This window comes from Panthera pardus, unplaced genomic scaffold (genome assembly GCF_024362965.1).
Source record: "Panthera pardus isolate Hobbes unplaced genomic scaffold, ASM2436296v1 HiC_scaffold_1, whole genome shotgun sequence".
Taxonomy (NCBI): domain Eukaryota; kingdom Metazoa; phylum Chordata; class Mammalia; order Carnivora; family Felidae; genus Panthera; species Panthera pardus.
In genome coordinates this window covers 22,713,380-22,740,861 of record NW_026526654.1, presented here as the reverse complement: position 1 = coordinate 22,740,861, position 27,482 = coordinate 22,713,380, and the positions used below count along the sequence as shown (strand labels likewise).

General features: G+C 42.6%; 1 protein-coding gene and 2 long non-coding RNA genes across 10 annotated transcripts in view; 2 read left to right on the top strand and 1 right to left on the bottom strand.

The window, feature by feature from the left end:
* The window catches only part of MBNL2 (muscleblind like splicing regulator 2), a 158,123-nt gene that overhangs the window by 40,404 nt on the left and 90,237 nt on the right, over positions 1-27,482 (top strand). For all 8 annotated transcript variants that reach the window (XM_019444049.2, XM_019444052.2, XM_019444055.2 and 5 more), the window contains exon 2: positions 8,375-9,149. In XM_019444049.2, coding sequence (XP_019299594.2) covers positions 8,976-9,149 — 174 coding nt within the window. In that variant the 5' untranslated portion in view covers positions 8,375-8,975. The remainder of the gene's footprint in view (positions 1-8,374; positions 9,150-27,482) is intronic.
* Positions 1-27,482, bottom strand: part of LOC109264144 (uncharacterized) — a 99,948-nt gene that overhangs the window by 5,770 nt on the left and 66,696 nt on the right. Inside the window, exon 2 of the long non-coding RNA XR_002078604.2 lies at positions 4,915-5,008. This is a non-coding gene — a long non-coding RNA (uncharacterized LOC109264144). The remainder of the gene's footprint in view (positions 1-4,914; positions 5,009-27,482) is intronic.
* Positions 21,588-26,545, top strand: LOC109264143 (uncharacterized). The gene is made up of 2 exons (XR_008419090.1): positions 21,588-24,301; positions 24,540-26,545. It is a non-coding gene; the product is annotated as an uncharacterized LOC109264143 (long non-coding RNA).

The following is a 27,482-nucleotide window of genomic DNA, read 5'->3' as shown; positions in this document are numbered from 1 at the left end:
ATTTTATTAACAATTACTTCCTTTGAAAGCTTCTACTCCAGTATGGTAACATATGCTTGTTGGCCGCACTATTGATTATTTTTGTTCGGTGATAATGAAAGTTATGCTGCAAAACTTTTGTCGCAAAAGGGGGTCTAGGCATTTGTAAGCGTGCGGGCAGATGAAATAGCCAGTTGGCTGGTGATAATGGAGAGAGAGAGAGAGAGAGAGAGAGAGAGAGAGAAAAGGAAAAAGGTCAGCTGAAAAGCAGTCCTGTCCACCAGGGGCGGTGGCCAGGGAAGGAAATGGAAGGTTCTGGCAAAGACTTCTCTGGGAATTCAGGGGCTAGATTGCAGCCTGCCGCTCAGTAATCATTTTTTTCTGACAGCAGCCACTGGGTCCAGGAAACCGGTAAGTGTGGTCAGCCTTAAATGGTATCTAATACAATTGCGTTTATTCTAATAAGAGCGTCTCCTAACTGAATTATAAATGTTTAGATAGAAAACACAGACACAGTGAAAAAAACATAATTTGAATACAAATGTGTGTTGAATATATTACATCTGACTGTAGTTTCAGGATTATATTTAGAAATTTCTCCTCTTCTAATTAAAGATGAGATTTCTTTCTCTGCCCATTCCTGGAAACTGCAGTGAAAATGGACTGGAAATTTTCATGTGTTAAAATGCGACCTGGATTTTATGAATCTTTCGCTTGTATTTTAAGATACAATAGAAAAATTGTAGCTGGGAATTTCTCCTTTTATTACTGTTGTCATGAACACTGGCTCAGCAGACCCGCCCTTGTGACCTTGGGTGGCCAGTGTTTTGTTTTTCTTATTGAAGTGTATTTAAAAGTGTGTTCAAAAGAACAAAGTACCATATAAAATGGAGGCATCATTGTTAGCCTCGGTTCTTTCTCTGCTTAGAATGAATGTGTGTTTGGAATTCGTCTTAGAAGAGCATCCGTCAAAAGTTTGTCTCACTAATTTCTGGGAAGGATTTCATAGTGTGTACCAACTTCATAGCAAGGACCTTTCTAGTTTCTGTTACTCAAACTTCATTTACTTTACAGAAATGTATAACTTTTAGTGAGTGGAAGTTTATCTCCACCTGTTGTGTGTGTGTGTGTGTGTGTGTGTGTGTGTGTGTACATGCACATAGATGTAAAGCATATAGATGTTGTATCTAATGTTGATAATGCTGTATAGAGAGGACTTACAATATACTACTACGTCTATGTTGGTTGCAGGACATATATTTATGGCTTTGGTATTTTCAACCCCTTGATTCCAAACAGGAAACTGACACTCAGAGAGCGTAACTCAAGACGTTACGCAGCTATTCAGGAGAGAGGGGCAACTAGAACCCCGTGTAGAAAAACTGATTCTCCATCCGAAACCACGCAGAAGTCTCAAAATGCCATTTAACTTAAGTTTCCAGTAAATTATAAAGAAACCAGTTTCAAGGTTCTATAAAGAAACATGTTCTTAAGGACTGTCACTTCTGCTGCTCCCTTTACAAACCTTTTCTTCACAAAGTCAACTAGGTCCTTTATTCGTTTGGCAGTGGGGCCTCTCTAGTTTCTGTATTTTTATTGGTGCATAGGGCTTCCTGTGGGAAGGCCCCAGTGAGGGACCTCTTCTCAGTGGCTGTGATTACAGGGCAGGATTACACCCTCTCCCGGAGGTCAAGTGGCTCTCAGCCCAGCACGCCAGCCAGCAGCATCTCGAGATTCCTCTCCTGCCCAGGCATCTGCATCTGATAGGTGCGGGCTGAGGCCAGCCATTGATCAGGGGCGAGAGCATACTGAGAGCTATTTTAAATCAGGCTCCAGAAATAGAAGTAGGGATGCTCAGACATCAAGCGACTCGCAGGGAGGAGAAATCATTCTTTAAAAATATATTCGGAGAATTTAAAAATTGAAAAGAGGAAACCCAGAGAATCTCAAAATGAGAAATTAGGAAACTCAAGGAGGCATCGTTTCTTTATTGTAATTAGACTTATGGAAAATAAAATTAAAGGCATCCCATAAATTACTTAATGGATAATGAGTCCTTGACTGTCTGACTCAGAAATCGGTTTGTTTTGCAAGGACCCTTTGATCAGCTCGCTAGGAGGCCGGTGTCTGGCAGACGGCTAAATGCCACAGCTGACCAAAAAGTGAGCGAGGGAGCCGCGTGCCGCACAACTATTTTCCTTGAGGCGGTCTTACATTTTGATCAGTCTCAGCCTCACGATCCGACATGACTGATGTTTTTCCCTTCAGAAATGTACAAACTGGCTACAAAGCGTCAGCAGGGCGAGGACACCTGGGGTCCCCGGCCCGGGCTTGTCTGGCTGCTGAGAGGTGTGGAACGAAGGGAGGTGGCCTGGCTTGGAGGCTGCGCTTTCCAGACTGGCCTGCCGCATCATTGAACAGCTGCAAGGGAACTTGCGCGGCTCAGTGTTCTATAGTCAGAAGTCACAGCTTTCTGAAAATCCAACACCTAGGAGGGTTTTAAATATATTTTGAAAAATGAAGTGTCATGTAAGTGAAACCCCTAAAAATAGCCTGAGATTGTTTTGTAGAGTTGCACAGCGAGTCCTTTGGTGTTTCAGGAAATACTACAGCGTTTCTTTACCCTTGAACTTCAATCTTGCTTTTCCTTTGAAGATGCGTCCAGTGGTGAACCTCCACCCTCGTTATACCCGGGTGCTACACATCAGCCCTTCTGTAAAGAGCTCTAGCAGGAAGGGGCAAAGGACTGAGCTGCTGGTCACTAAGGGCCACCAGCCCTCTGAGGCAGTCCTCCCTCAGGCAAGGGTCCTAGCAACAAAGCCCCACTCACCTGGACCAAAGGCCTGCTTCATCCTGAACCAAACCTACAGGCTACGAGTTCATTTATTCTTGTAATTCTCATAGAATGAAGTCTTGTCGAGAACAGATCTCTCAGATGTTTTCTGTGTAGTTGTGTTTTGTTTTCATCGATCAGAAACAGCCACTGGAAGAAGCCCCCAGCCAGCCTTCCTGAAATTATTTCTGGGGGAATCAGTGACCCCGAGACCCTGTGATCAACTCAGGGCAGACATCTTTGTTCCCGCAGCACATGGGGTGGGGGGGCAACAAGAAATGCGTACTACAGCAGTTCCCAAACTTGAGCGTGCCCCAGAGTTACCCCGAGAGCTTGCTGGGCCCCACCCCAGGACTTTCTGATTCAGTACCTCTGGGCAGGGCCTGAGAATCTGCATCCTAACAGGCTCCCAGAGGCTGCTGCCATGCTGGCCCAGGTATTACACTTTGCAAATCTGCAAATCGCTGGGCTAATGATGCTGGGGTTTGAAGATCAAATAATTTGCCCTGGGGGCAGATCCTCCCTGTCACCAGGGCCTTCTTGGCAGCAACGAGGTAAGCCAGTGGCACCTGCTGGAATTTTCCTCCAGGATAATACTGAAATTCCCTATTCAGAGCCTTATTCCTTTAGGTTAGCCTTCGGTTCACATTAAAACGCAAAAGTTCCTTGGAGGAGGATCAGGAGTTCATTTGGCAAACATTTGTTGAGTGTATTCTTGATACCAGGCACGTAACTGAGCACTGAGGATTTGAAAATAATAGGCAAAGTCTATTACATACACAGGGCGAAACCTTGAGCTGGGGGCAGGCGGGTGGAGAAGTCAACGTGTAAGTTCTGGAGAATTAGGAGGTGATACTTAACAATCATCACCAGGCACTATCAGAAAGTGGGCTACCCAGAGGTCACCAGAGGGGGTGAAGCAGGTCAGCAGGAACAGCACTTCAGGGTACAGGGCAGTGAGGGCCTGCCAGATCAGTGCTCAGCTGAGCCTTCAAGGGCAAGGGCATCTATCTCCTCCTCTGTGAGGGGCTTAGAAAGCCAGAAGGGGGAGAGAACACGAGGCCGCTGAATGCCTGAGGAGGACAAGGAAAGGAACGCCAAAGAAGGAACAAGGCCAGAGAAAGAACTGGGAACAATTATTTTTGAATTCTGCCTGGGTTCTGCACCGGAAGGAGCTAACTGGGATGGCATGGATTGTGATGTTGGAAATAAAACTGAAGCACAAGTCAAAAAACAAACAAACAAACAAAAAAAGGTGGAAAAATAGAAGCATAAGCGAAGCATTGGGAGAAACCGGAAAATATTGTAGGCAGGAGCCCCAGCTTCTTAGGGCAACCCAGAAACGTCTTGCATATAAGCAGGGCCAATGGCAGCATATATAGGACCTTTCTGAGAATGAGAAAAGGGTGCCCTCTCCACTCAGACACATTTTCCCAGGGGCCCCTCTGGGTAGATGAACTAGAAAATGCCACAGGTTCCTCCCCGCTCACCCAGAGCACTGGAGAATGGCATCTGTCGCTGCATTTCCAGCAAGCCCTCGAATGTAGTAGGCACCCCAGCAGTGCTCCCCACATATTTGGACTAGGCATCACACCCAGGGTCAATGCCTGGGCCCTAAAAGTGTTTGATTCACTTCTGGGTTTAGTAGCAACTGAGGGAAGAAAGCAAGCGTCAGGCCTTTGTAAGAAGAACGCTGTGGGATTTGTACTTGGGGCAACTTCTCTGTGGGTTCCTTCCGGCTGCAAAATAAATCAGTTTGAGAACCGAGGGATGCTCCGGATAAGTGGCCTGAGTACACAGTTCTGTCGGTCCCTTTGATCTCTAAGGCACCGCCCTGCTCTCAGCTTCTGTAGCTGGAGCAGATCCGCACAAGGCATAAGCCTGGCCATTGATGTAGAATGACTGAAGAGAGAGAGGAAGCCTGAAAGTGGATTTATTCAATAAATATTTATAGAGTAGCTCCTCCTTTCATTGCCTTGCATTGGGACAGCACTTTACTGCTTACAAAGTATTCTTTGTTCCCTCTATAATCTGTCCTTCATGGCATCAATCATGTAATGTAGGTAGGAACTATTATCAACATTTTAGAGAAATTGACTTACTCAAGGTCACATGAAGGAACCTTGGCAAAACAAAGGCTTGACGCTGGCTCTTAGGACAAGGTACTTTCCACCATTCCAGAATGTTCTGTGTTGGCTGAAAGAAAACAAAATGCAAAAGCCAGTAAGACATTGCCATCAGTAGAAATATAATGAGAGGTACATGTAGCTCTGAATTTTGGAGGGGCTAAAAAGAAGCAAGTGAGCTTAATCTTAATATAAGCTAAATAATAATATTTAAACCAGTTACTTAAAATATTATCAACTCACCATGTAGTACATGTGAAACAATATTAATGAGATACTTTCACATTCTTTTTTCATACGAAGTGTTTGAGATCGGTATGTATTTTATACTCAAAGCACAACTCAATTAGGAGCTGAACTCATTGGACATTCTTGATCTGTATTTAGATTTCATAGAATTTACAACTGAAAAGTAGATTTATGTACTCGGGTCAGTCCAAGCCCACCTGAAAGGTTTCCAGGAACTAAAGTGAGGATCAACGTTTTAGTTAAATTTACATTCGTTAAGAATAAATACAAATTTCAAATTTAGTTCCTCAGTGGCACTAGCTACATTTCAAGTGGTCAGTAGGCACATGTAGCTAGCGGCTCCTATACAGGAGAATGAAGCCCTAACACAACCCTTCCTCCCAAGAAATCTAGTCTGGCAGATCCAATATGTGCTTTGGTCTGTGTGCTAGCAGAGGTTAGTCTTGTCCCTTGATAACCGTGTCAAAAGTTGGTTTTCTCCATCCTTACCCCTCATCGGCCATCTTCTTTGGTGGCCTTCCTTAACCTAACTCAAGTCTGTGCTCTCTTCCTTGTTCCCACAACTGCCTGCTTATATCCATCTCAGAAGATGGAGGTTGTGATGGGCCAAGGGAGGCAGTGTCTTTGATAACATTAGCTCTGTAACTTTTAGGATAGAAACCAAGCACAAGCAGGAAGGAAGAGGGGATTTGTGAGAGGATAGCAATATACTTATGTATAGTATGATGTGCCTTCGTTTCCTTCTGGAACATCATTGACTTACACAGGACTCTGGCCAGCAGAAAGCGTGGCTCCTCTGCTTTTAAAAGCAAGTTCAGGGGCACCTGGGGTGGCTCAGTCGGTTGAACATCCAACTTCGGCTCAGGTCGTGATCTCATGGCGCATGAGTTGGAGCCCCACGTTGGGCTCTGTGCTGACAGCTCAGAGCCTGGAGGCTGCTTTGGATTCTGTCGCTCCCTCTCTATCTGCCCCTCCCCGGCTCGTGCTCTGTCTCTCTCTCCTTCAAAAATAAATAAACATAAAAAAAATAAAAATAAAAATAAAAATAAAAATAAAAATAAAGCAAGTTCATCTCCTTCGAGTCTATCTAAATTCTGGTTGGATTTTCATAGTGACTACAAATGGCAATCTGTTTCTCCCAGGAAAACAATTATTTCTTACCTGAAAATACACGCGAAAGTCTACCCCATTCACTGGACTGGGCTGAGAGCATTGTTTCTATGTGTTTTCTTAGGAATACTTGAGTAATTATTCTTTTGCCATCTGTGCCTAAATACAAGTTTGCCCGTTTCTTTTCCTGCACGTGAAAAGCCGTGACCAAAGCCATGCTGTCTTTAGGGATGAGCTTCTCCTGGATCTTTGTCATCCTGTAATCCCATGAGACCCTGGTCTATAGGACTCAGGGACTCTATCAAATATCGTACAAATATAAACTAGATGTGTCCAACCTATCATTTTAAACCTCATTATTAGTGCCTCAGCTCCACTGAATACACAGGCAGGAATGTTTTCTTGTCCCCTGCTGCCCTCATCCTTTGTTCTCCGTGGGGGTTAGAGATGGGGGTTGAGGCAATGGAGGTGCAGGTTCAGGCTGGTCTGTGAAACCTGACCCAGAGTAAATTTGGTTATTAAACTCATCTTCTTAAACTGCCTAGTTAAGCAAGTTGATGTTAGCTGCTGGGAACACAATGCTGCCAAACAGACAAGCAGTAGCCTGCCTGTCCCCTCAAGTATTTTACAGCTGGAGTCAGGCATGTGTCATGGCCGTCAAGGTGGCCAATTTCCTTACATGCACATACAGTTATTACCCATTTACACACTTCTGCTAGCAAGTAAATGAAGTCCTGGGATGAAGCAGCATTGCCTACCATCCCAAGAGACGTCCTGCTAAATAAACCTTCCACGATCAGATAAGCTTGAGAGACACCATTGTTTCTCTTACTCTATTGGAGACTCGTTCAAGACCGAAAAAAGCCCTATTGCAAGGAAGCGTGTTCAGCCTGGTTTACCTGGAGTTAACTAAACTTAATTATCATGGGACCTACTTTCCTCAGGGGACATTTATGAATCACTCAAAAGTTACTGCTGTCTGAACTTACTCATACATGCTGATTTTAAATACTCTACGTCCAGTTTCCATTAAGTTCTTACTTAAAGAAATTTTTAAAAGGACATCAAGGCCATGTGTCTAAGGTAGCTGGCAGCATATACAATATCTGAAAATGATCAGCTTCTAGTATATAGTCCTTTATTCCTCCTGGACCCAACGATGTTAAATTTTTAACATTTTAACTACTTCATAATCCTTGAAAACATTAAAAGAAATGAAATATAATTTTAGAAATATGAATTTTCTAGTTATATTTTTGTTGTAGGTGTATGATTTAACTCCAGCATTCCACAGAATGGAGATTGTGAGTCCATTAAAAACTAAACTGAACTAAAACTAAAACGAACTTGCATTCATTCCTCTGGTCAGTGAGCCAGTCACCAGTTAAATCGGTCAGTAAATATTTTTTCAGGAACTAATAGCCATGAACTAAGGCACTAGGGACACAGAAATGACAAATATAAATAGTCCTTACCATCTGAGTGCTTACTGCAGAGAGGGGAATACTAACATTAAGCAAGTAATAACAGTAGAGAGAAAGTATAAGAGACCTAAAAAATATTGGGAAGCTTCTCCCTATCCATTTCTAAGTTCAAATCTCTGTAAACTAGAAAAAATATAAAGAATAAGGAGCCCACACTGCACCCAAAATGACAGTACCCTTATTACATAGGAAGACACATCCCGAATAATTGTTCATAGCATTTCCAACAATAAGATCAATGGCCTAAATGTGAAATTAATCTGAAGCTATGGTTCTAATACACTGTTTTGGCGATGAAGCACATTAGATGGGATTGTTTCAGAATGCTTAATTATTGTGTCTGCCACACTCATGTGTTTGAGTCATTCCTAACTTCTGGACTGCTGCCTAGATTTCTGCAATACGGCTGCAGTTTTGTTCTCTCTCTCTCTCTCTCTCTCTCCCTCTTTAATGCATAACTTTCCTCACTAGCCTTAAACCTCAAAGTTCTGAACTGCACTTTTGCAAATTCTATAGAAGACCTAAAACAGTTTAGCAAAGTGTTGATTCCATTGAGTCTGGGTGTAAGTTGATGTTTTCTTTGTGTTCTGCAGGTTCATGATTTCAAAGTGCCTGTGTGAAGTCACTTTCGCTGGAAACTGCAGCCTGAGCTCTTGTTGTGTTCAAATTGTTCTTCCGTCAAATGCACGTAGCCCTGACCTTACGGTGGATGAAGATACCTCAACTGTCTGACTTTGCCAATTGCTCGATTTCAGGATTTAGAAGGGTGGAAAGAAAGAGAAATCTTGCCAAGATCTGAACGTCTAGGTGGCTTATTCTCCAGCACCGTCAATAGCTGCGAGTGTCAGAAGTGAATATCCTCCCAAGGAGTGCCATGATATTGAAGTCACTTTATTAAAAACAGTTGTGTCTGCAGATCGGTCGAGAGACTCGGACGTTTACCGCCAGAGATGACACTGAGTGTGCTTCTGTTGCGGCCCACTGTCTTCAAGTGGGGCATATTGATTGATGAGTGACTGCTTGCCGATAAATTCTCTCCTCACTGCTTCCTGGATTGGGCCTCCCTAAGCAATTGATCACTTACCTTCAGACTCACATGTGGGGTTTTTCACAACAGTAGTCTCGGAATCACTGGGACCTGGATTGATTTCATCATTTGACACAAACAAACAGAATCCCAGTAGCTCGAGCATCATGGCTTTGAACGTGGCCCCCGTCAGAGACACAAAATGGCTGACGTTGGAGGTCTGCAGGCAGTTCCAGAGGGGCACGTGCTCGCGCTCCGACGAGGAGTGCAAATTTGCTCACCCCCCCAAGAGCTGCCAGGTGGAGAACGGAAGAGTGATTGCCTGCTTTGACTCCCTGAAGGTAAGGGGATGCGTTTCCTGTGTCGTGTTGATGGCACAGTGGACTCTCGGATGGAATGCTTTCCCATGTAGGTTCACAGAAGTTCAACAGTCATTTTTAGGTTCTGTTTTCTTGTTTGTGGTGACTGTTGGGAGATCTTCACCCACGTTTTTTCATACCAGGCATACATAAATTTTTTACAGAGCCATGTTTAAATTAAAAATACATGACGGTATATTTTGGGTCTGGCATGACATTCATGTACCCAAGAGTTTTAAATCAAAGTCTGGCTTGTGACAACTGAAGATAAATATTTTATTAACGTTTGATCTTCTGGAGGTTATATAAAGGTGAAGAAATTGAATGTGTCACTTTTATGTGCCAGTTATTCTGATTCGCCTCTCGAAGAATTTTCTGCTCTTATGCTTTTCTTTCTTGACCAAGGGCTTCCTAAAATACTTCTTAATAGGTTTTTCATTCTTTCTGGCGATTTGCCATGGCTAACAGAAATCATTGAGTACATCCTTAGTACTCCTTGAGAACCCACTATGTGTTAGTTAACACTTAGCATCACGGAAGAATTGAATGTGATTCAAGATGGTTTCCTTGAGCTCACTGTCTAGGAGGGAAAATACAGCATGTCAGCAAGCAACTATAATGCAAGACAGAAGGGACACATGCCTTAAGAGAGAAACAGGCTTCTATGTGGGTCCATAGAAGGGAGAGCTGGCTTCCAGCTGACTGTTTCAAGACATGTTCTAGAAGGTTGTTGCCACCTGAGGTGTATACTAAGTCAGGTGGGGTTTGGACTTGCAGAAATTGGGGGAATTATGATGAAATATCTAATTGAAGGAAGTAGGTGTGACTTAGCCCATAATTCTTTGAGGCTTATTTTGCCCTAAAATATGGATTCTATGAATCCCAGACTGTCTAGGACAGTCCTAACATCATCATGATATAGTTTTCAATGGAGATAAGAGCTTAATGTTTACATCTCTGCAAAACTTTGTATAAATAAGCTTACCGAAGAGTTAAAAAAGAAAAAAAAAAAAGGTGGTCCATGCTCTTGGGAAATCTTAGTGCTGTGAGTTTACGAAATAGTGACCTTAGCCTATTCTTGGATATTGAAGGATTGGGTATGTTTTGAGGGAGAATTTCATCTTAAGGTGAAAAGTTATGTCTTATGATATTTATTAGTCGAAGTTGAAATATAAGACTTTGTATATTTAAGTATATCTTAAAGGAAAAATTTGTCTACACACTAAAAAGCAGAAGGATACATTTGTAGCCCAAGAGAAGTCTTTTAAGGGTTAAAGTTTGAAAAATTAGATATGCCATTTATCCCCATAACTTTCCCTATTTTATTCCTCTTTATCATGAAAAGTTTATTAGATTAGACTTTAAAAATATGAATTGTTTTGTCTACACAGAAATAAATGGATAAACCACAGTTATATAAAGTATAACATTATAAGCATATTTTTATAATAGTATTTATTTTGCTTTTAGTCAAACAAGTAACCTAAGTACGTATTTGCTTCTACGGTCATCACCCATGGAAACATTCACTATAAAAAGCAGTTTAGATTAAAAACTAGATTTTAAGAGCTTCAAGATATGGAAACAGGTCAGAGGTGAGAAATTCATTTCCCAGGTCATCCTACTTCCTTTGTTTTATTGATCCAAGCCTTCACTGGTTGGATATTGACTAGGAAACCAACGTCTTAGGAAGTGTCTTAAAACTTAATTCTTTCAGCTAGTTAAGGAAATATGAGGGAGATATATACAACACATTAAGGCTAAGTACTTCTTGAATATCAAGAGGACAGCAACTTCCAGGTCCTTACAATTTATTACCTCAATGTGGATTCTCCGGGACCACAGTTGTTGGAGGAATTCCAACCCATGGAGAAAGGGTGAAGAACAGTTAAGTTTAACATAAAAGCATGAACCAAGCATGAAGATGTTGAGTTTTAAGGACCATTTTCAGAAGTGTCTAGTGGAATCATTTGCATTGTTGAAGCATGGTTACAGATTGCCTTAAGTTATCAGTTCCCTTTTAGAATTGTACATTTTCAGATTATTTAATTTGAGCGTGGTGTCACTTACTTTTAAAGTTGTCAAACTGTGAAGAATGTGAAAAGAGCCCATAACATAGGAGTAAGACATACCCGAGTCTATAAATACCTGCTCAACCACTTCCTCGACTTGGGTGGGTCCCTTGTCACTTCTTAGCTTTGTTGTCTCATCAGTGAAATGAGAACATTTGCCAGTGACATTGGCTAATGTATGCACACTGCCCGGCACCATGCGGGCATATTCACCTTGCAAGGTGGATGTAAGAATGACGAGTTCTTACAATAAGGACAAGTAAATTAAAAAGGCACTCAGGGGCACCTGGGTGGCTCAGTTGGTTAAGCATCACGCTCTCTTGGTTTCGGCTCAGGTCATGATCTCATGGTTTTGTGAGTTCGAGCCCCCATCAGGCTCAGTGCTGACAGTGTGGAGGCTGCTTGGGACTCTGTCTCCTTCTCTCTGTGCCCCTCCTCCACTCACATTGTCTCTGTCTCTTTCTCTCTCTCTCAAAAAAAAGTCACTCAACAGTGGTAGCTAAAGAGAAAAATTATGATGACAACAATAATTAAGCTATTTAATTTTAATTTCATTTAATATAATAAATAAGACAGTGTTGCTCCGCGGAACCAGCCTATGACAGACAGAAATGCAAGGGCTTTACTGTCAGGCCAGGGCTTGAATGAGTTCTGGCTGGTTAGAAGTGAGCTATAGCATTTGAGACAAATTATTTTACCTCCTTGACTTCAGTTTCCTCTTATTCAATATTCATATTATAATTCCAACTTGATAAGGTTACTGCAAAGACTACCTGGCCTAAGATATGCCAGATGCCTAGCAGAGGGCGGGACATAGTAGAGCCAGCTCCTGTTATTTTCCCTTCATAATAAAGTATCACAGCATAGACGCTGATTTTGATGACTGGCTTTACAGACAGGATGTGTCCAACTCATAAAGCGTTCAACTCTTAATGTGTCCAAACTCTTAAGAATCTACTGTGTGAGTGATAACAGCTCAGTGATACAAATTAGTCATGACATTAAAGCAAGTCAAGTTTGACGCCGACATTATGTTTGTGGTTTGTATTTCTTGTATTTTCTCAAGGACTGTGGACTATTTTTGTTCAGAAAAATAGGGAAGAGGAATCTGTGTTGGCATACCAATATAGAGACCAGTCGACTATAAGCCTGACATATTCTTTTTTGTTTTTTAGTTTTTGTTATGGACTATTTGCAACCATGAGGAAACATCCATAAAAGCATACTAAACAAATGAGTGGGTGGTTACAAAGGAGATTTGCTGAGGTCTTTGGAAAGAGAGTTGTACATCTATAAATACTTTTGTAGAAATATTTCAGAAAATAGAGCACAGTTCTTACAATGACAACTGTACTTTATTCACAACTGTTACCTTGTTGCATTTTAAATGAAACCACTGGGCAGAAAAGGCATTTGTGATATTTTTTTTAACAGTGCAGTTGCTTAAATTTTTCTGGAAGGCCTGGAACATGGTGTTCCACAAGATAGGTTAACTTGACAAAATGCAAATTGCTTCGTGAGCAGCTAACCTCCCCATATCCTTGACCATGTTGGCCCCATCTCTGTTCCTTTATAATCCATAAAACAGTCTCCCTCACAGTTGAGATGTTTGAGATTTTTCTTTTCAGGTTCTTTTCCCTGTAACCAATAGGAACTAGTCTGGATTGTTTTGCAGACGGAAACATCCGGAAGAGAATAAATGAATTAGCTTTCATGCTTATTGGCACTAAAGGTTTTGGCATTTACCACTTTCATCAAGTATTTAATGTCTTTGCTTAGACGTTTTAATTCAAACTGAAATTAAAATAGGAAATAATTTTTTAAAAAATCATGTTGCTAATTTTGTCCAAAGAAAAACACAAAGCACTCCTACAGTCTTTGGGGAAATTGTTTTGGCTTTACATAATAAAAATTAGTTCAAAGACCCTCTGATTCTTTGAGCACCTGAGTGAGATGATGTCACTCTTCCATTGGAAGCCTCCCAGTGGCTTCCCAGCTTGCCTGGGTACATGGGTAAAGACCGATCCTTACAAAACTGTTTGGGCCCTGGAGATCTGACTCTCACCCCAACCCCCCGACTTCTGTCCTACCACTGTCCCCCCATCCAGTCCCCTGTAGCCACCCCGCCTCTATCCTGGCCCCTGGCTGTGCCAAGTAGGCTTCCTCCTTAGAGTGTTTACACTTGCTCTTTGCTCTGCCTGGAATATTCCTGCCTCAATTGTACGAACAGCTTATCCCTCATTCCCTTCTGGATTCTGATCCAAACTGCCAACAGTGAAGCCTTTCTGCCAACCTTATTTCAAATAGTAATTTCCCCGTGGCTGTGATTCCATTTGCTCACCATCTTGCTTTCTTCTTCTCCCTAACACCGCCTTCTGGTAAACTGAACACATACTTGGTTTGGGTTCATTATCTGTCCCCCTCCCTTCTGCTAGAATGGAAGGTCCATGTAGATGGGGATGGTATCTTTTCTGATCACTGTCGTGTCCTCAGAGCCTAGAACAGTGTCTCCTACGTATTAGATGCTCAATAAGTATTTGTTGCACGGTAGAGCATGTTCCTTAGGAAAGGATTCAAGGCTCTCAGGTAGGGCTGCTGCATATGGCTTGTGTGGGTGCATTTCTCAATATGGTCTGTGTGACCGGCACCCCCTGGAGTTGTGCAGTGCACAACCTGTACGGCAATGTGCTATGGCCCTGTTCTCAATAGTCCAATAGATTTCAAAATCAGGGGGCTCTGTGCAGGAATTAGAGGCCCCAGTATAATACAGCATAGAAGTGTAATACAACATGAGAAAATTGACAAGAAAACTGACAAGTAATTGACAAGTAAATTACTTCAGTTTCTCTGAAGTGTTGCAGAAACTACTTACTATTACTCTCCCATTCTTTCTAAGTTTGAAAATGTATAAAAATAGATCCTACTCACTTATTTGTGGGATGCTGGCTATAAGTTGGCTGATGACAAATAAAATTTTAGTCTTCATGTGTATGGGTGAAAATTTTAAAATTGAATATGGTAGTAGATATGTGATCGTTTGGGACAGTTCTTCAAAACATACTAAAAAATGTATGTCATTGGCCTTGGCCTTAACTTCATGTTCTTGAATTGCTTTCAAATAGAAGCTAATTCTTTGCAGAAATTGCTTGAGGATTTTTTAAGTTATGTGCTCAATTCTGGCCTGATTTGAAGATATAATCTCAGACAATTATTTTGTTATCTATAGAAATCTCTGTAGTCACATAGAGGCTACTTTCTGCCAGGTATTTTTCATGAATTATCAGTTCCTTCCAACGGCTCTGTAAGGTAAATATTCAGTCAACCATTACAGTTGTGGGATACAGGTTGGAAACAACAAATAACTTACAAATGGTGGGGAAGAGACATGATCCAAGGTAAGTGTCACTCCAAAGCCGCCCCATCCCTTCCCTCCTCCTAATTCCTCTTATAGAATAACTCATTGGTCTAATGAATTCTAAAACTCCTAATATCTTAACAATATCCATGTTTCACAAATTTAGCATATGGAAGTGTCAAAAACATTCTAAAATAGAAGCCCCCAGGAATAAACTGATCTAGGTACTAAAAAGTTACATATTTGAAAAGGAGAGACAGTGAGGCACATGTATTTCTTTTTGTCTGTATTTGTCTAGAGATATTATACATCACTTACTAGGTCTCAGTAGCAAAAGTAGTTTTGGTCCAAGGTGTTGGTGTGTGTGTGTGTGCCCGTGCGATTCTGACACATAGGATTTCAGATATCACGATAAAGTGAAGGACATGTTCTACTTTAACGGTGCCCGGACCACCAATTCTACTCCTTGTGTAAGAGATCCATGTATCCATCATCTGACTGCTGCCCTCCGGGACAAATCAACCACTTGCCCCTTCGTGATACTATGAAGACCTCCATGTAACAGTTCACTCCTCTAAGTATGTGTCGCCGTACAAGCCCGTAAGCTTCCCAAGGACAGGATGGTGTCTTAGTCATCTCTGTGCCCAAGCACCTAGCGTGGCACTGATGCGTGGAGGAGGTGCAACAATAACCATTCCAAGAGTGCATAAATTAACGAAGGAATCCCCACGACTTTTCAAAACGAACTTATTGATGATTGCCAGTGAACCTCAGACACCAAACTGCTCTGCGTGGCTGTTCACCATTTTCTTTAATTTCTCCGTTTTGTTCTGCAAGCCTGGCCAGCCCCTCCTTGGACTTCTTTCCTCCTCTTTCCCCCCACTCCTACTTCTTCTACCACTGCAACCTTCCTTCCTATCTCGCCTCTAATGCCACCTCTCCTCTCTTTGCTCCTCACTGTGGATACTTGCCAAGACTCAGCATTGGTCTTTCCTAGATCAGGTCGGTGACGAGTTCTAAAAGGGTGTCTGCGCTCAGCATTCAATTCCCACCTCTGTGTCAATCAATCCAGGTTCTGGGTGCATGCCCTTTCCTGGCCAAGTCCGTGGCCAAAATGCCCACCAAACACCCTGTAGGCAGGCTCCATACTCACCTGTAGTTGAACATTCCTAGATCCAAACTCTTCATCCACCCCCAGTCATCATCCCACTCCATGTGCCTTGTTCCCCAGGCACAAAACCTTAGCTTGACACTGACCACCATGCCGAGGATCCTTAGTCTTTCTTTTTCTTTCTTGTTCTGGTTGTAGGGAAATACATAAACTTTAAGAATTAATAAATTATTAAACTGTGAAATGTTTACCCAGATACAGACTATTGCAACAAATCTTAAGATCTCAAGGGTTTCATGTTGGCTTCTAAAAACTATCTATGGACTGCAAGTTAAGAAAGTCTCATCTACAGAGAAGTCTGACACATTAAAGTGGGCACAAGAAGACCAGAGGGTCATTAAAGATACTTTTTGGCTGTTTCTCAAATTTGCCTAGGGTCAAAATTAGCACCAGATTCTTCCTGTTACTCAAGATATTTCTATGTGAAGAAAGAATATACTTGTAGCTTCCAGGACAAGAGGAGGGCCAAGAGGAGGACAGTGCAGGTGGAATCAGTTTCGGTGCCTTTAGTGAGCAAAGGAATGAGGATTCTCAAGGTGGCATCTCCCTAAACGTCCTATCAGGGATAGCACATCTATGGCATTTGTGGGTGATGCCACCTTCCTAGGGACACGGCTTCTACCCTCAAGACACCTGCATTCTAACCCAGTCTAAAATTAAGAGGTAGACAAAATAATCTCTACGTTAGTTTCCTGTGGCAGTCATAACAAACTACCAAAGACTGGGCAGCTTAAAACAACAGAAATGTACTGTCCCCCAGTTCGGGGCGGCTGCAAGTCCAGACAAGCGTTGGTACGACCATGCTCCCTCTGAAGCTTCCATGGGAGAACGCTTCCCTGCCTCTTCTCTTTTCTGGTGACTCAGTGTCTTCTCTGGATCCAGCTTCTGATGTCTGTCTTCCTGCGTGTGTTTCTTCACATGGTCTTCCCTTGGAGTCTGTGTCTAAATTTCCCCATCTCACAAGGACGCCAGTTACTTTAGGTTAGGGGCCCATGTTTCCTGGTATGACCTCATCTTAACTAGTGATGTCTGCAACGACCCTACTTCCAAATCAAGTCACAGTCTGGAGGACAGAGGTTAATTCTTTAATTCATCTTTTGGGTGGAGGGGGACACCGTTCAACCGTAAGAATCGTATCCAAACCTAGAGAATGTCAGAAACCAAACACTGTAGTCTAACTCCTGAGCCCAGACTACTTTCAAAGTCTACCTGTGCACACTGCTCGGAACAGCCGCTGGCCATCATTGGAGTTGGCAAGAGAGATGAGGCTTAAAAAACTCCAGTGTTGGGTACTGAGTAGATGAAAGAAAGATGATAAGCTGACATTCTGTGATTACAATAATTTGTGTTTGAAACATGTAAAAATAGATTAAAATAATTCGCAGAGAAAACTGGCAAAACTTATTTTCTCCAAAAATCAAACGGAGCAAAATATCACTTTTAACCTTAATTACGTTCTTGAATAATTACATTTGTTTATTATTCACTTAGCCTTGGGCAGGGATGCTAACTTTTGCTAGTCTGTGTAACAGCTTCTTATGAAACAGTTTCTCACCAAAGCTTAAGGAGAAAGAAACATTTATCATGATTTGTTTAAGATTCTAGTTTTTTTCTGAAAATGGAAATAGCATCTTGTCAGCACCCTCCTTCCTTCGTTCAAACTTTTGCTTTTATTTTAGAATGTGGTTTTGTTTATGTATGTATGTATGTATGTATGTATTTAGAGAGGGAGCACAAGGAAGGGGCAGAGGAAGAGGGAGAGAGAGAATCTGAAGCAGTCTCCCTGCTGTCAGCGCAGAGCCCAACACAGGGCTCGAACTCATGAACCACGAGATCATGACCTGAGCCGAAATCAAGAGTCTGATGCTTAACTGACTGAGCCATCCAGGCGCCCCAGAATGTTTTTAATACAATGCAAACTAGGAAGCAAAGATTTAAAAAGCCCTGGCCTGGGAGTCTATATCTGCGCCCTGGCTTTCCTGCACATAATCTTATTTCATTTCACCTCGCTGAGCGGGCTCCAGGTGCCTCATTGGTAAATACTCATTCATTTAGTCCGCTCATTCATTCATTCATTCATTCCCTCTTTCACTGAACAAGAGGTACAAACCAAAATCCGCAGGACTCAGCAAGAAACGGGAGTGAGGCACTCAGCACTGGCTGTAGGGGAAATGCAAGGAAGACTACAGACTGCAGGAAAGTAACTGAAAAGCATGTGACCCCCCCGACCGTGGCGGCCACCATTCAGCCGCACACAGCTGTTGCCTGCCTTCTGAGACTCCTGGGGATTTTTTAAAAAAGAACCAGAGGTACATATTTTGGTGTGAAGTTTCCCAATCCCTAACCTTGGCAACCAACGAAAATATTTTTTAGACCCTGAAGTTCAAGCAAAACACATCTACAGGCTGGATTCCATCTGTAGACTGCCGCATTCAACCTCTGCTCAAAACAAATGAACAATAATTGATCATGGGACAGGTGCTGGTGAACACTGGGAGTGGAACAGCATACACCCCTCCTTCCATCAGCGGAGATCACAGAGGGCAGAGCAAAATTATAAACTGCTCTGAAGGACCTAAGCTTGAAAGACCCTACGTGCGTAGTGTGGGTGATTCACTCTCTGGTTTCCCCTTACCTCACTGGCCACTCCTGCTCTGTCTGCCTTCCTGAATCCTCCTCCTTCTGAACACTGGCATCATTCCAGACTTTGAATGTCTCTACGTTTCCTCACACCTACAATGACCCCCCTTACCCTTATAACTCACCAAGCATGATCTTGCCTCAGAACCTTTGTACTTTCTGGCCCATAATCCAGAGAGCTGGACTCCCTAGATGACCTCATCCAACCCAGTGGCTGTAGACATCTTTCGTATGCTGAACGTTTCATAATTTCTGTCTCTGGCCCCGATTTCTCCCCTAAGCTCTAGACTCATGTATTCAATTGCCCACCTGACATTTTTACCTGGATATTTAAGTGACGTCTCACATTTAATAGGACCGCTAAGGTTTTGGTTTCCCCTACAACCTCCTGTTCCCATTGTCCCTGTTCTCAGTAGATGGTGCTGTTTATTGGCTTGATCAAGTAAAACATCTTAAAACCCAGCTTCAATCTTCTCTTACCATCACCACCACATCCAGTCCATCAGGAAGCCCCGCTTTCTCCACCTTCTGAAGACATCCTAAATCCAAGCACTTTCTGGCACTTCTGTCATGACCACCCTGGCCCAAGCCACCATATGTCTCCTATGGACTATTGTAACAGCCTACGGTAGCTCACACTTTTGCGACTCCCTCCTTGAACAGCGTGACCTGGAAGTCAGGTCACGTCATTCTTTAGCTCAGAACCTTCCAGTAGCTGTCCGTGTCACTTATGCAATCACAGCCCTTAAGGCCCCCTGTGCTCTGGCTCCCTGCTGCACTTCTGGCCCCATAAGTCGACCACGCTCCCCCTCACAACTGTGTTCCTATCACAGTGGCCTCTTTGTTCCTCAGGGCCTCTGCACCAGCTGTTCCCTCTACGTGGAATGCTCTTCCCCCATGTAGCTGCAAGCCTCAGTTCTCCACTTTCATCGGACTTTACTTACATGGCCCACATCTACCCACAAAAGCAACCTCAGAAATTATCCTTAAGGGATGTGATCTATCTCTGTGTCTCCTCTGCGTCTGTCTCTACCACGAGGAGGTGAGGCTGTAAGGCAGGGATCTCGTTGCTCTGTCCCTGCACCCAGCACGTGCAGAGTGCTCAATCAGATTTGCAAATGCATAAATGTATCCTTAATTCTTACGCTTTTAAATGCCACTGTTCCAACAACATTCAAATCACTTTTCTGGCTACCCACTGCTTAATTTTTTTCTGTCAACCCACAGACAGATAAAACCTCAAAGTTAAAGGTTCTGTACAAATAAGCTCTTTGCTTTACAACCCAAAAGGTGTTTCTGGGTCATGCTCATGTTTCTGGAATGACAGATCACATGGAGATTTGCCCACAAGTGTCAGCGAAGAGCTGTTAAAATTCATGGAGTGGCTTGTTGGACCACCGTGGGCAACTCAGCAGATCCCAAAAGCCTGGCTATACACTTACGCTGGCATTGGACGACATTTTCACTAGTCTATAAAATAAGGGCACTGAAATACTTTCTTTCTTAGTTTTGTTTCATTTTTATGGTGGTAAGGACACATAACATGAGCTATGACCTCACCCGTGTAACAAATTTTTAAAGGCACGACACCGTATTGTTATCTACAGGCATAGTGGTCTATTGTAATACTCTAGGATGTGTCCGTCTGAAACAACTGAAACTGTACAAAAAGGTTTTTTTTTAAATAAAGCCGAATTCTTTCAATTCAAAGTTTCTTTTTTATTCAGAGATTATACCTTCTTTTTAAATTTTTTTTAAATGTTTATTTGTTTTTGAAAGAGAGAGAGAGAGGGAGCACAAGCAGGGAAGGGGCAGGGAGACAGGGAGACACAGAATCCAAAGCAAGCTCCAAGCTCTGAGCTGTCAGCACAGGGTCTAACACGGGGCTAGAACCCACGAGCGGCGAGATCATGAACTGAGCTGCATTCGGACACTTAACTGACTGCACAGGCGTCTCTGTACCTTCTTTTTTTTTTTTTTAATTGATTATCATAATGTTCCTTTTGTCTCTAAAAGAGGTTTTCTTAGCAGATGAGTTTTGTTCTTTTTCCCTTAATGGCCTTACTCAGCAAAAGAAAAAGCGAGCAATTCTATGTCAGTTTCCCGTTCTTCTTGGAAATATTAACTCCATACAATTGAAAGGTAGGGACATTCCGGCTCATACTATCTGGCCTGAAATCCCCATTTCACTCGTTTGGACCCTGCACACAGAGAAGGCTTTGTCATCACAAAGTCACTGATAAGTCCACACGTTCCCTGAAAGAAGCCTGGAAGTTCTGCAAGCCTTTTTCTCTTAGCAAACAAGGACAGCTTGATCCATCAAATGAGTGGATTTTCACTGGCGGCGGTTGGGGGTGGGAAATGAGCCTGAGCGGAGACAGAGACATAGAACAGACCTAGAACATACCCGTTTCAGTGTATGAGAGCGGGTCCCCCAGAAGCCCAGGGTAGCCGGCATCCAACACTAAGGTCTAAACTACAGCAGGGGGGCTCACCCCTGGGGCTACGGAGACCAGGCCTCTTCTGGCAGAGCTTTACCAGTGACAGGCTGCACCTGTTTTACAATTTCCTCGTGAATTGACCTGCTAATGCTAAGTAGCATATTCTTTCCACTTGGTTTGGTTCAATTTCCTCTGGCTCAAAGATTATAGCCTAGTTTCTATTACCCTTTCTCAGCACTGTCAAGACCAAGAAGAATAAAACTGATAAGAGGACGAATCCGCCCCCAGAGCACCACTTCTGGGATTCAGGAAGGGAGTGGATGTTGACATATTTATTTGTGATCAGCCGTACCTGGCTGTCCTGCCTGACCAACCAGCATTAGGGGGATATGTCTGATGAGACCATTTTCTTAGGACTGAGTTCGTGTGTCCACAATGAATGGCAGGCCCCTTGGAAAATGAGATGATGCCAGGAGAAGGAGGAAGGGAAAATGACTCGGAGGTTTTTACCCAGTTCAAGCAAAACGAAATGATTGGCTTCAATTTTAGGCATGTTTACATTTCACTCAGTCTGCTGTCATCTAAGTGACACTTGGTATTTTTAAAAAATTAATCACTTGTAGTTTTCAACTGAATAAGTGCCATGGACACCAAAGTACATTAATGAGCCATCTTAATATGAAAATTTGTTTCTCGAAAAGGAGAATACAGTACATACAGGTTTTTTAAAAATAAGCATCTGGTTGGGGTGCCTGGGTGGCTCAGTGAGTTAAGCATCCTACTCTTGATTTCAGGCTCATGTCATGATTTCCCGGTTTGTGAGATCGAGCCCCTTGTCAGGCTCTGTCCTGACAACGCAGAGCCTGCTTGGGATTCTCTCTCCCTCTCTCCTCTCTCTCTCTCTCTCAAAATAAATAAAAAACATTAAAAAAAAAAACTTAAAATTACACATCTGGTCCACATCTCAAATCTCATTCAGAAGAACATTTCAAGTGCTCCCAGCCCTTAGTAAAATCATGAATAATGACACCAAAGATATTATTTCCACACCTGCCATGAAACGAAGCCCTGACCCAGATGCTCAGGATGTAAAATTAATCATCAGCAACCTCATTTGCGAAATTTAATTCATATCGCTTCCCTTCTGCTCCCGTCGGGCACTTGGTTGTTAACAGGAACTGTGATCGCGGGAAAATATTGGGATAGCAGAATTCTTAATGAAGAATTCTAGTAGCTCCAGATGTTCTGAGTGGTATATAAAGCCGCAGAGGAAGAAGTTTCGTTTCCTAGAGAATTTCAATGTCTTTGCTCATTTACTTCTTCTACAGTCATTGGGCCACCACCAAGTGCTGAGCACTATGTTTGATATCTAAAAAGAGAGACACCTTGTTCCCATGGAACTCGCAGTCGAGTGAAGGAAACAAGAGAAAAGTAAACAAACTAATCAAATAATCACAACTTATCAAGACCGCTCTTCATTCAGGAAATACCGAGCGCCCACAGAGTGACAGGCACCGGGCTAGGCACCGGGCTAGGCACAGGTAATACAGCCTGTTCTAAAAGCAGCCCGGTTTCTCGACCTCATGGGGCTTTTGTTCTAATGAGAGTAGACAGAAATCAAATGGCTAGAAACAGCACCCCCCCCATCCTAAAAAAATTAGTTATTTTCAAGTTGTGAGAAATGCTAAATAGGAAATAAACTTGGATAGAAGCCAATGTGATCGAGGAAGAATTTAAATAGAAAATGTGACCTGGGATGCTGTCTTCAAGGAGTTACTTTCTGAGCAGAGATCTGAAGGACACGGAGGAGGAGGCAGCCAGATGGAGAGAAGACCTTCCCCAGGCGTGGGGGAAAGGGAGCTCCAAAGCCTTGGGATAAAAGTACTTCCCTCTTTCTAGAAACGAGGCAGGGCAACTACAGCACAATCCATTGGTCAGGGGGACAGAAGCCTGAGACCATGAATAAGAGAGAAACCATGTAAGAGTCTGAGTTTTATGCTCAATACTAAGATTTCCACAAGAGGTTGACACGTTCCCGTTTGCCTCAGGAGAAGGCCACTCTGCCTGGAGAAGGAATTGCAGAAGGAGGCCAGGCCATGACATCATTGGAGAGTCTTTCCATCGTCCAGACTGAAGCAATTTTGAAATCTTATGTGTCTTTGATATTTTTTAAAAAGCCTACGTAACTGCCTAAGGGACCCCTTTATGCTTATTTTGGAACTTTTATCAGTGGCCCACGGTATCCTTGCTGTAGGCTTTGTCAGATGATGGAATTGCACCAGAAGAGAGATAATTCATTTACCTCTGGTGTTTCAGATGGGCAAGGAATGCAGGAAATTCTAGATCTCCTGGCCAGATTTATATAACATAGTCTTGTGAATTACTGCCTGATGTCTCCAAAGATCAGGTTTGATGGGGAGAGACCAATACCCTGCATGAACCCTATCACTTAATAACAGGCCACAAGTGCAATTCAGAAGAAACTTCTTTCAGGGGTGCCTGGGTGGCTCAGTTGGCTGAGGGTCCCACTTTGGCTCAGGTCATGATCTCACATTTCATGAGTTTGAGCCCCAAGTCGGTCTCTGTGCTAACAGCTTGGAGCCTGGAGTCTGTTTCAGATTCTGTGTCTCCCTCTCTCTCTGCCCCTTTCCCACTCATGCTATCTTTCTCTCTCTTTCTCAAAAATAAATAAACATTAAAACAAAATTAAAAAAAAAAGAAACTTCTTTCACAAGAAAGACTTCTTTAATCTCTGTAATCTTAAACTTTTCTAGCTGGCCTCCTGCATCTTGCTCCCTTTTGTCTTTTAACTTCTTTTTCCACAGCCTCCAAAACCCCTCGCCATCCATCAATGGCTGTTCAATATTGTGCCATATTCCTTGAGAGACATGGACGTATCAGACGGAGTTCATGCTCTGACGGGGTTTCTAAAATAGCCGAGGAGACAAAGAGCCATGCAAAATTAACAACTAAATCCTAAACTGTTTGGTACTAGTTATTGGAAAAAGACCTTTTGAGAAAAGAGAAGGATGGACTGCAAAAGGGAGCCAGAGCATGTCATGGAAAAGAGCCTCACAGGCTATGTAGACGTCAGCTGAAAGAAATGGCTGACCTTCACGTTGGATACCCTATAACTGTGGCTTCTACCCGTTTTTCCCTTGGGGACTTCTGGAGGCACCTATTCAGTAAGACTGAGTACATGGATCCCAGGAATCTGTATTTTTAGAAGCTGTCCAGTGATTCATATGCCCATTTTCGAAATTTTGCTCCAAACGATCTCATCATGCACTGAAACTGCTTGTTCTCAACACCGCATAAACCTAGTAAGCATCCCTGAAAGTCTTACTTAAAGTTTCCACTTGTCTCCCCAGGTTCCAAGACGGCACAAAAGTATGGTGTCTCACAGGTAGCATTTTCCAAGTCAGGATAAAAAAGGTCAGCCCCGGGGCGCCTGGGTGGCGCAGTCGGTTAAGCGTCCGACTTCAGCCAGGTCACGATCTCGCGGTCTGTGAGTTCGAGCCCCGCGTCAGGCTCTGGGCTGATGGCTCGGAGCCTGGAGCCTGTTTCCGATTCTGTGTCTCCCTCTCTCTCTGCCCCTCCCCCGTTCATGCTCTGTCTCTCTCTGTCCCAAAAATAAATAAAAAAAAAAAAAAAAACGTTGAAAAAAAAAAAAGTCAGCCCCCTGTTCCATAGCCTTTGACTTCTTATTCCTGTGTCCACTTTAGTTGAAATATCCAACAACACAACAGACTACAAGTCATTACCCGTAACCGTGCACCATAAAACAACAGCCGCCAATCCCAGTCATTGCCATTGGTGCCACCGGGAGGGGAGAGCAACCAGGATGGGAAGCAATGGGAATGAATCAGCAAATGATCTGGGTATGTTTACTCTGAAGAAAGACAGATTCAGAGAAAACATGGCAGCTATTGCCAAATACTCAGAGTTGGAATGGCGAAGAAGAGGTAAAGTTGCTCTGTGGAAAGGATGAAGACAGGTATTTGTTCAATATGAGTAAAAAAATATCTGAACATGCCCGGAGGGATAAGAGTTTCCATCTAGGGAACTGCTCAAATAATGCAAGCTTGGGATTTGTATTGTGTCCTTTAAAATGTTCTATGCCGGGGATATTAAGAGGCAGTCTCATGCAGAACTAATTACTAAAACGGCCAATCCTAGCTTAGCAAGAGAAATTTTCCCTAGTGTCAGTGGTGGAATATTTAGTTGCCTAGCAACCCGTAAATATCTATGATGCAATGGAAAATCCTTAGTTTGCGTCTGGGTTGATTGTATAGTTCCTAATACCACACTTGGTTCATTTCATTGATGATAAGTATTCCTGTTATAGTCTGTTACATATCAAAATGGTGCTGAGCTGCAGCTTTACACAGTTTCGATCTTTGCCGAACACTAGCCAGCTGCCTCGCCGAGCCCAAAGGCACACAACAGTAATAGATGTTTGGTCCATACAGGAGGCGACAGGATAAGACGGTGAGAGCACAATACTTTTGGAGATATGTACAACGGTTCAAATGAAATCTGGTGGAACCCTAAGTGTCACGGTACAGGTTTAATCATGAACTCTCCAACCTCGGACTTGTGTGCATTTCTAACAAATGACTAATAGCATTTATGGTATAGAGCAAAGTTTAAGGTGTAGAACAAAATGTGTAAGATACTGCAATCATAACTTTCTAATCACAGTCTCCTAGAAAACTGACAAAAACATATGTGGATGGGTTAAAAGTTTGGTCTCATTTATAAAGGACTGCTTTACATTATAAGAACCAAAGAACAGCTGTTTGTCAAGCTTCCACATTAAACATCTGCCAGGATATCTTCTTAGGCAGGTTTTCTTAGTGATAATGACTGGGTACATAAAATAAATCATGGAACCCCATCAGATTCTATCCATACTAAATACCGGAGACATTCGCTTCCCCTTGTCAAAAGATCATAAATAACAGAAGTAAAACCGGCCAATCGCTGAAGGAGTAATCAGTATAAGTTTACTGTGCGCACAACCAAGAAGACACTTTGCAAACTGGGAGCACTCAGCCCAAAACAGGGAATGAGGCTCCAGGGTGCATTGTTGTAAAGCAGCTTATATAGTGAGAGAGTTTATTCTTCACAGTGACTGGACACAATACTAGAATTTTCTCAAAGGATAGGGAACTGGTCAGTGGTGACCTCATATCAACCTCGGGAAATAGTTCCCAGTTTTGCTTACGATGTTCAGAGTCATAAGCCAGAAGTGATCCAGGTCAAGTTAACCTTGCAAAATAAGATAAATTAAGCTTTGTCTGTATGGCTAAACTGGTTGTGTATGCTCAGGAAATTTTCAAGGCTGGCCTCTGATTTTTTTTATTTTAACACCCTCTTTTGTTTGACCTCTTAAACCCAAATCATAATTTTAAAAAGTGATTGATTTTGATTCATTTCTCTTCCCCACCCCACCCCCCACAAAAGGCTTAGAATTGCTTTAGGTAACTTTTTATTAGCCAGTCTAGGACATTTGTAAAACAATATAATTAATAGCATTTTTAATGAAAATGATGGTATATTAATTGGTAATTTTTGGATGAGTGTTCTTCCTAATTACTTATTAACCTTTAAATCAGATATACACAAGGGAATAGAGCAAGATTCATGTCTTTGAGTATCTGAAAGCTTTTTCAAGGTGTTTTTTTTTTTTTTTTTTTTTTTTTTTATAAAAAGAATCCAGAGGAACTGTTTTTTTCCCCCAGAGGAAACTCAAAATTATATCAGGAACTAAGTATGGTATGATGCTTAACACATTAATATGCTATAGAAGTTTTCAGTGTATCTATTCTTGTCACCTTAGTGAACATAGAAGTATGGTTTAATAAGATAGCAAAGAGGATGCCGTCCATTTTTCTTTAGCACTTAAATTTGCAGGTAGTTGCAAACAGTACTGAAAAGAGGGAAAAAGGCTATTATTAGGTGAGAAGGTCTATTTATCTCACTATACGTACAAGAAAATGAAGAGGGCACGACCCGCAGAAGATCTCTAGATCTTTGGCCCCAAATATCCAGTCTGACTCCATGTAACTCAAAAAGGCTTTATAGATAAAGCATGGTGTGAACCTTCATCACTGCTATTTAAACAGCAGGGCCATTTAAATGGCTGAACACAGACTGGATGCAAACACAGATAAGTGGATTTCAGAAGGCAAGAGTCCAATTTCACCTTCTCTGATGGGAAGTCTTCCCACCCTGGAGGTCTTCTCTGTAGCCCTTTTTCTGAGCTTCTCTCGGCTTTTTCTGTCTATCCAGAACTGTGGGATAAGAGTCACTATTTGAAGGCCTGTGTTACTTTTTACTCATTGTGAAGATTCAGTTAGTACCTGGGCCTTCCCTCTAAGCCTTTGACCTGTGAACTTTTCTTGTTTTTAATTGTTGTTTTTTTTTTTTCATGTTTATTTTTAAGAGAGAGAGAGACAGAGCATGAGCGGGGGAGGGGAAAAGAGTGAGGGAGACAGAATCCGAAGCAGGCTCCAGGCTCTGAGCTGTCAGCCCAGAGCCCGATGCGGGGCTCGAACTCACAAACCACGAGACCATGACCTGAGCTGAAGTCGGATTCTTAACTGACCGAGCCACCCAGGTGCCCCGACC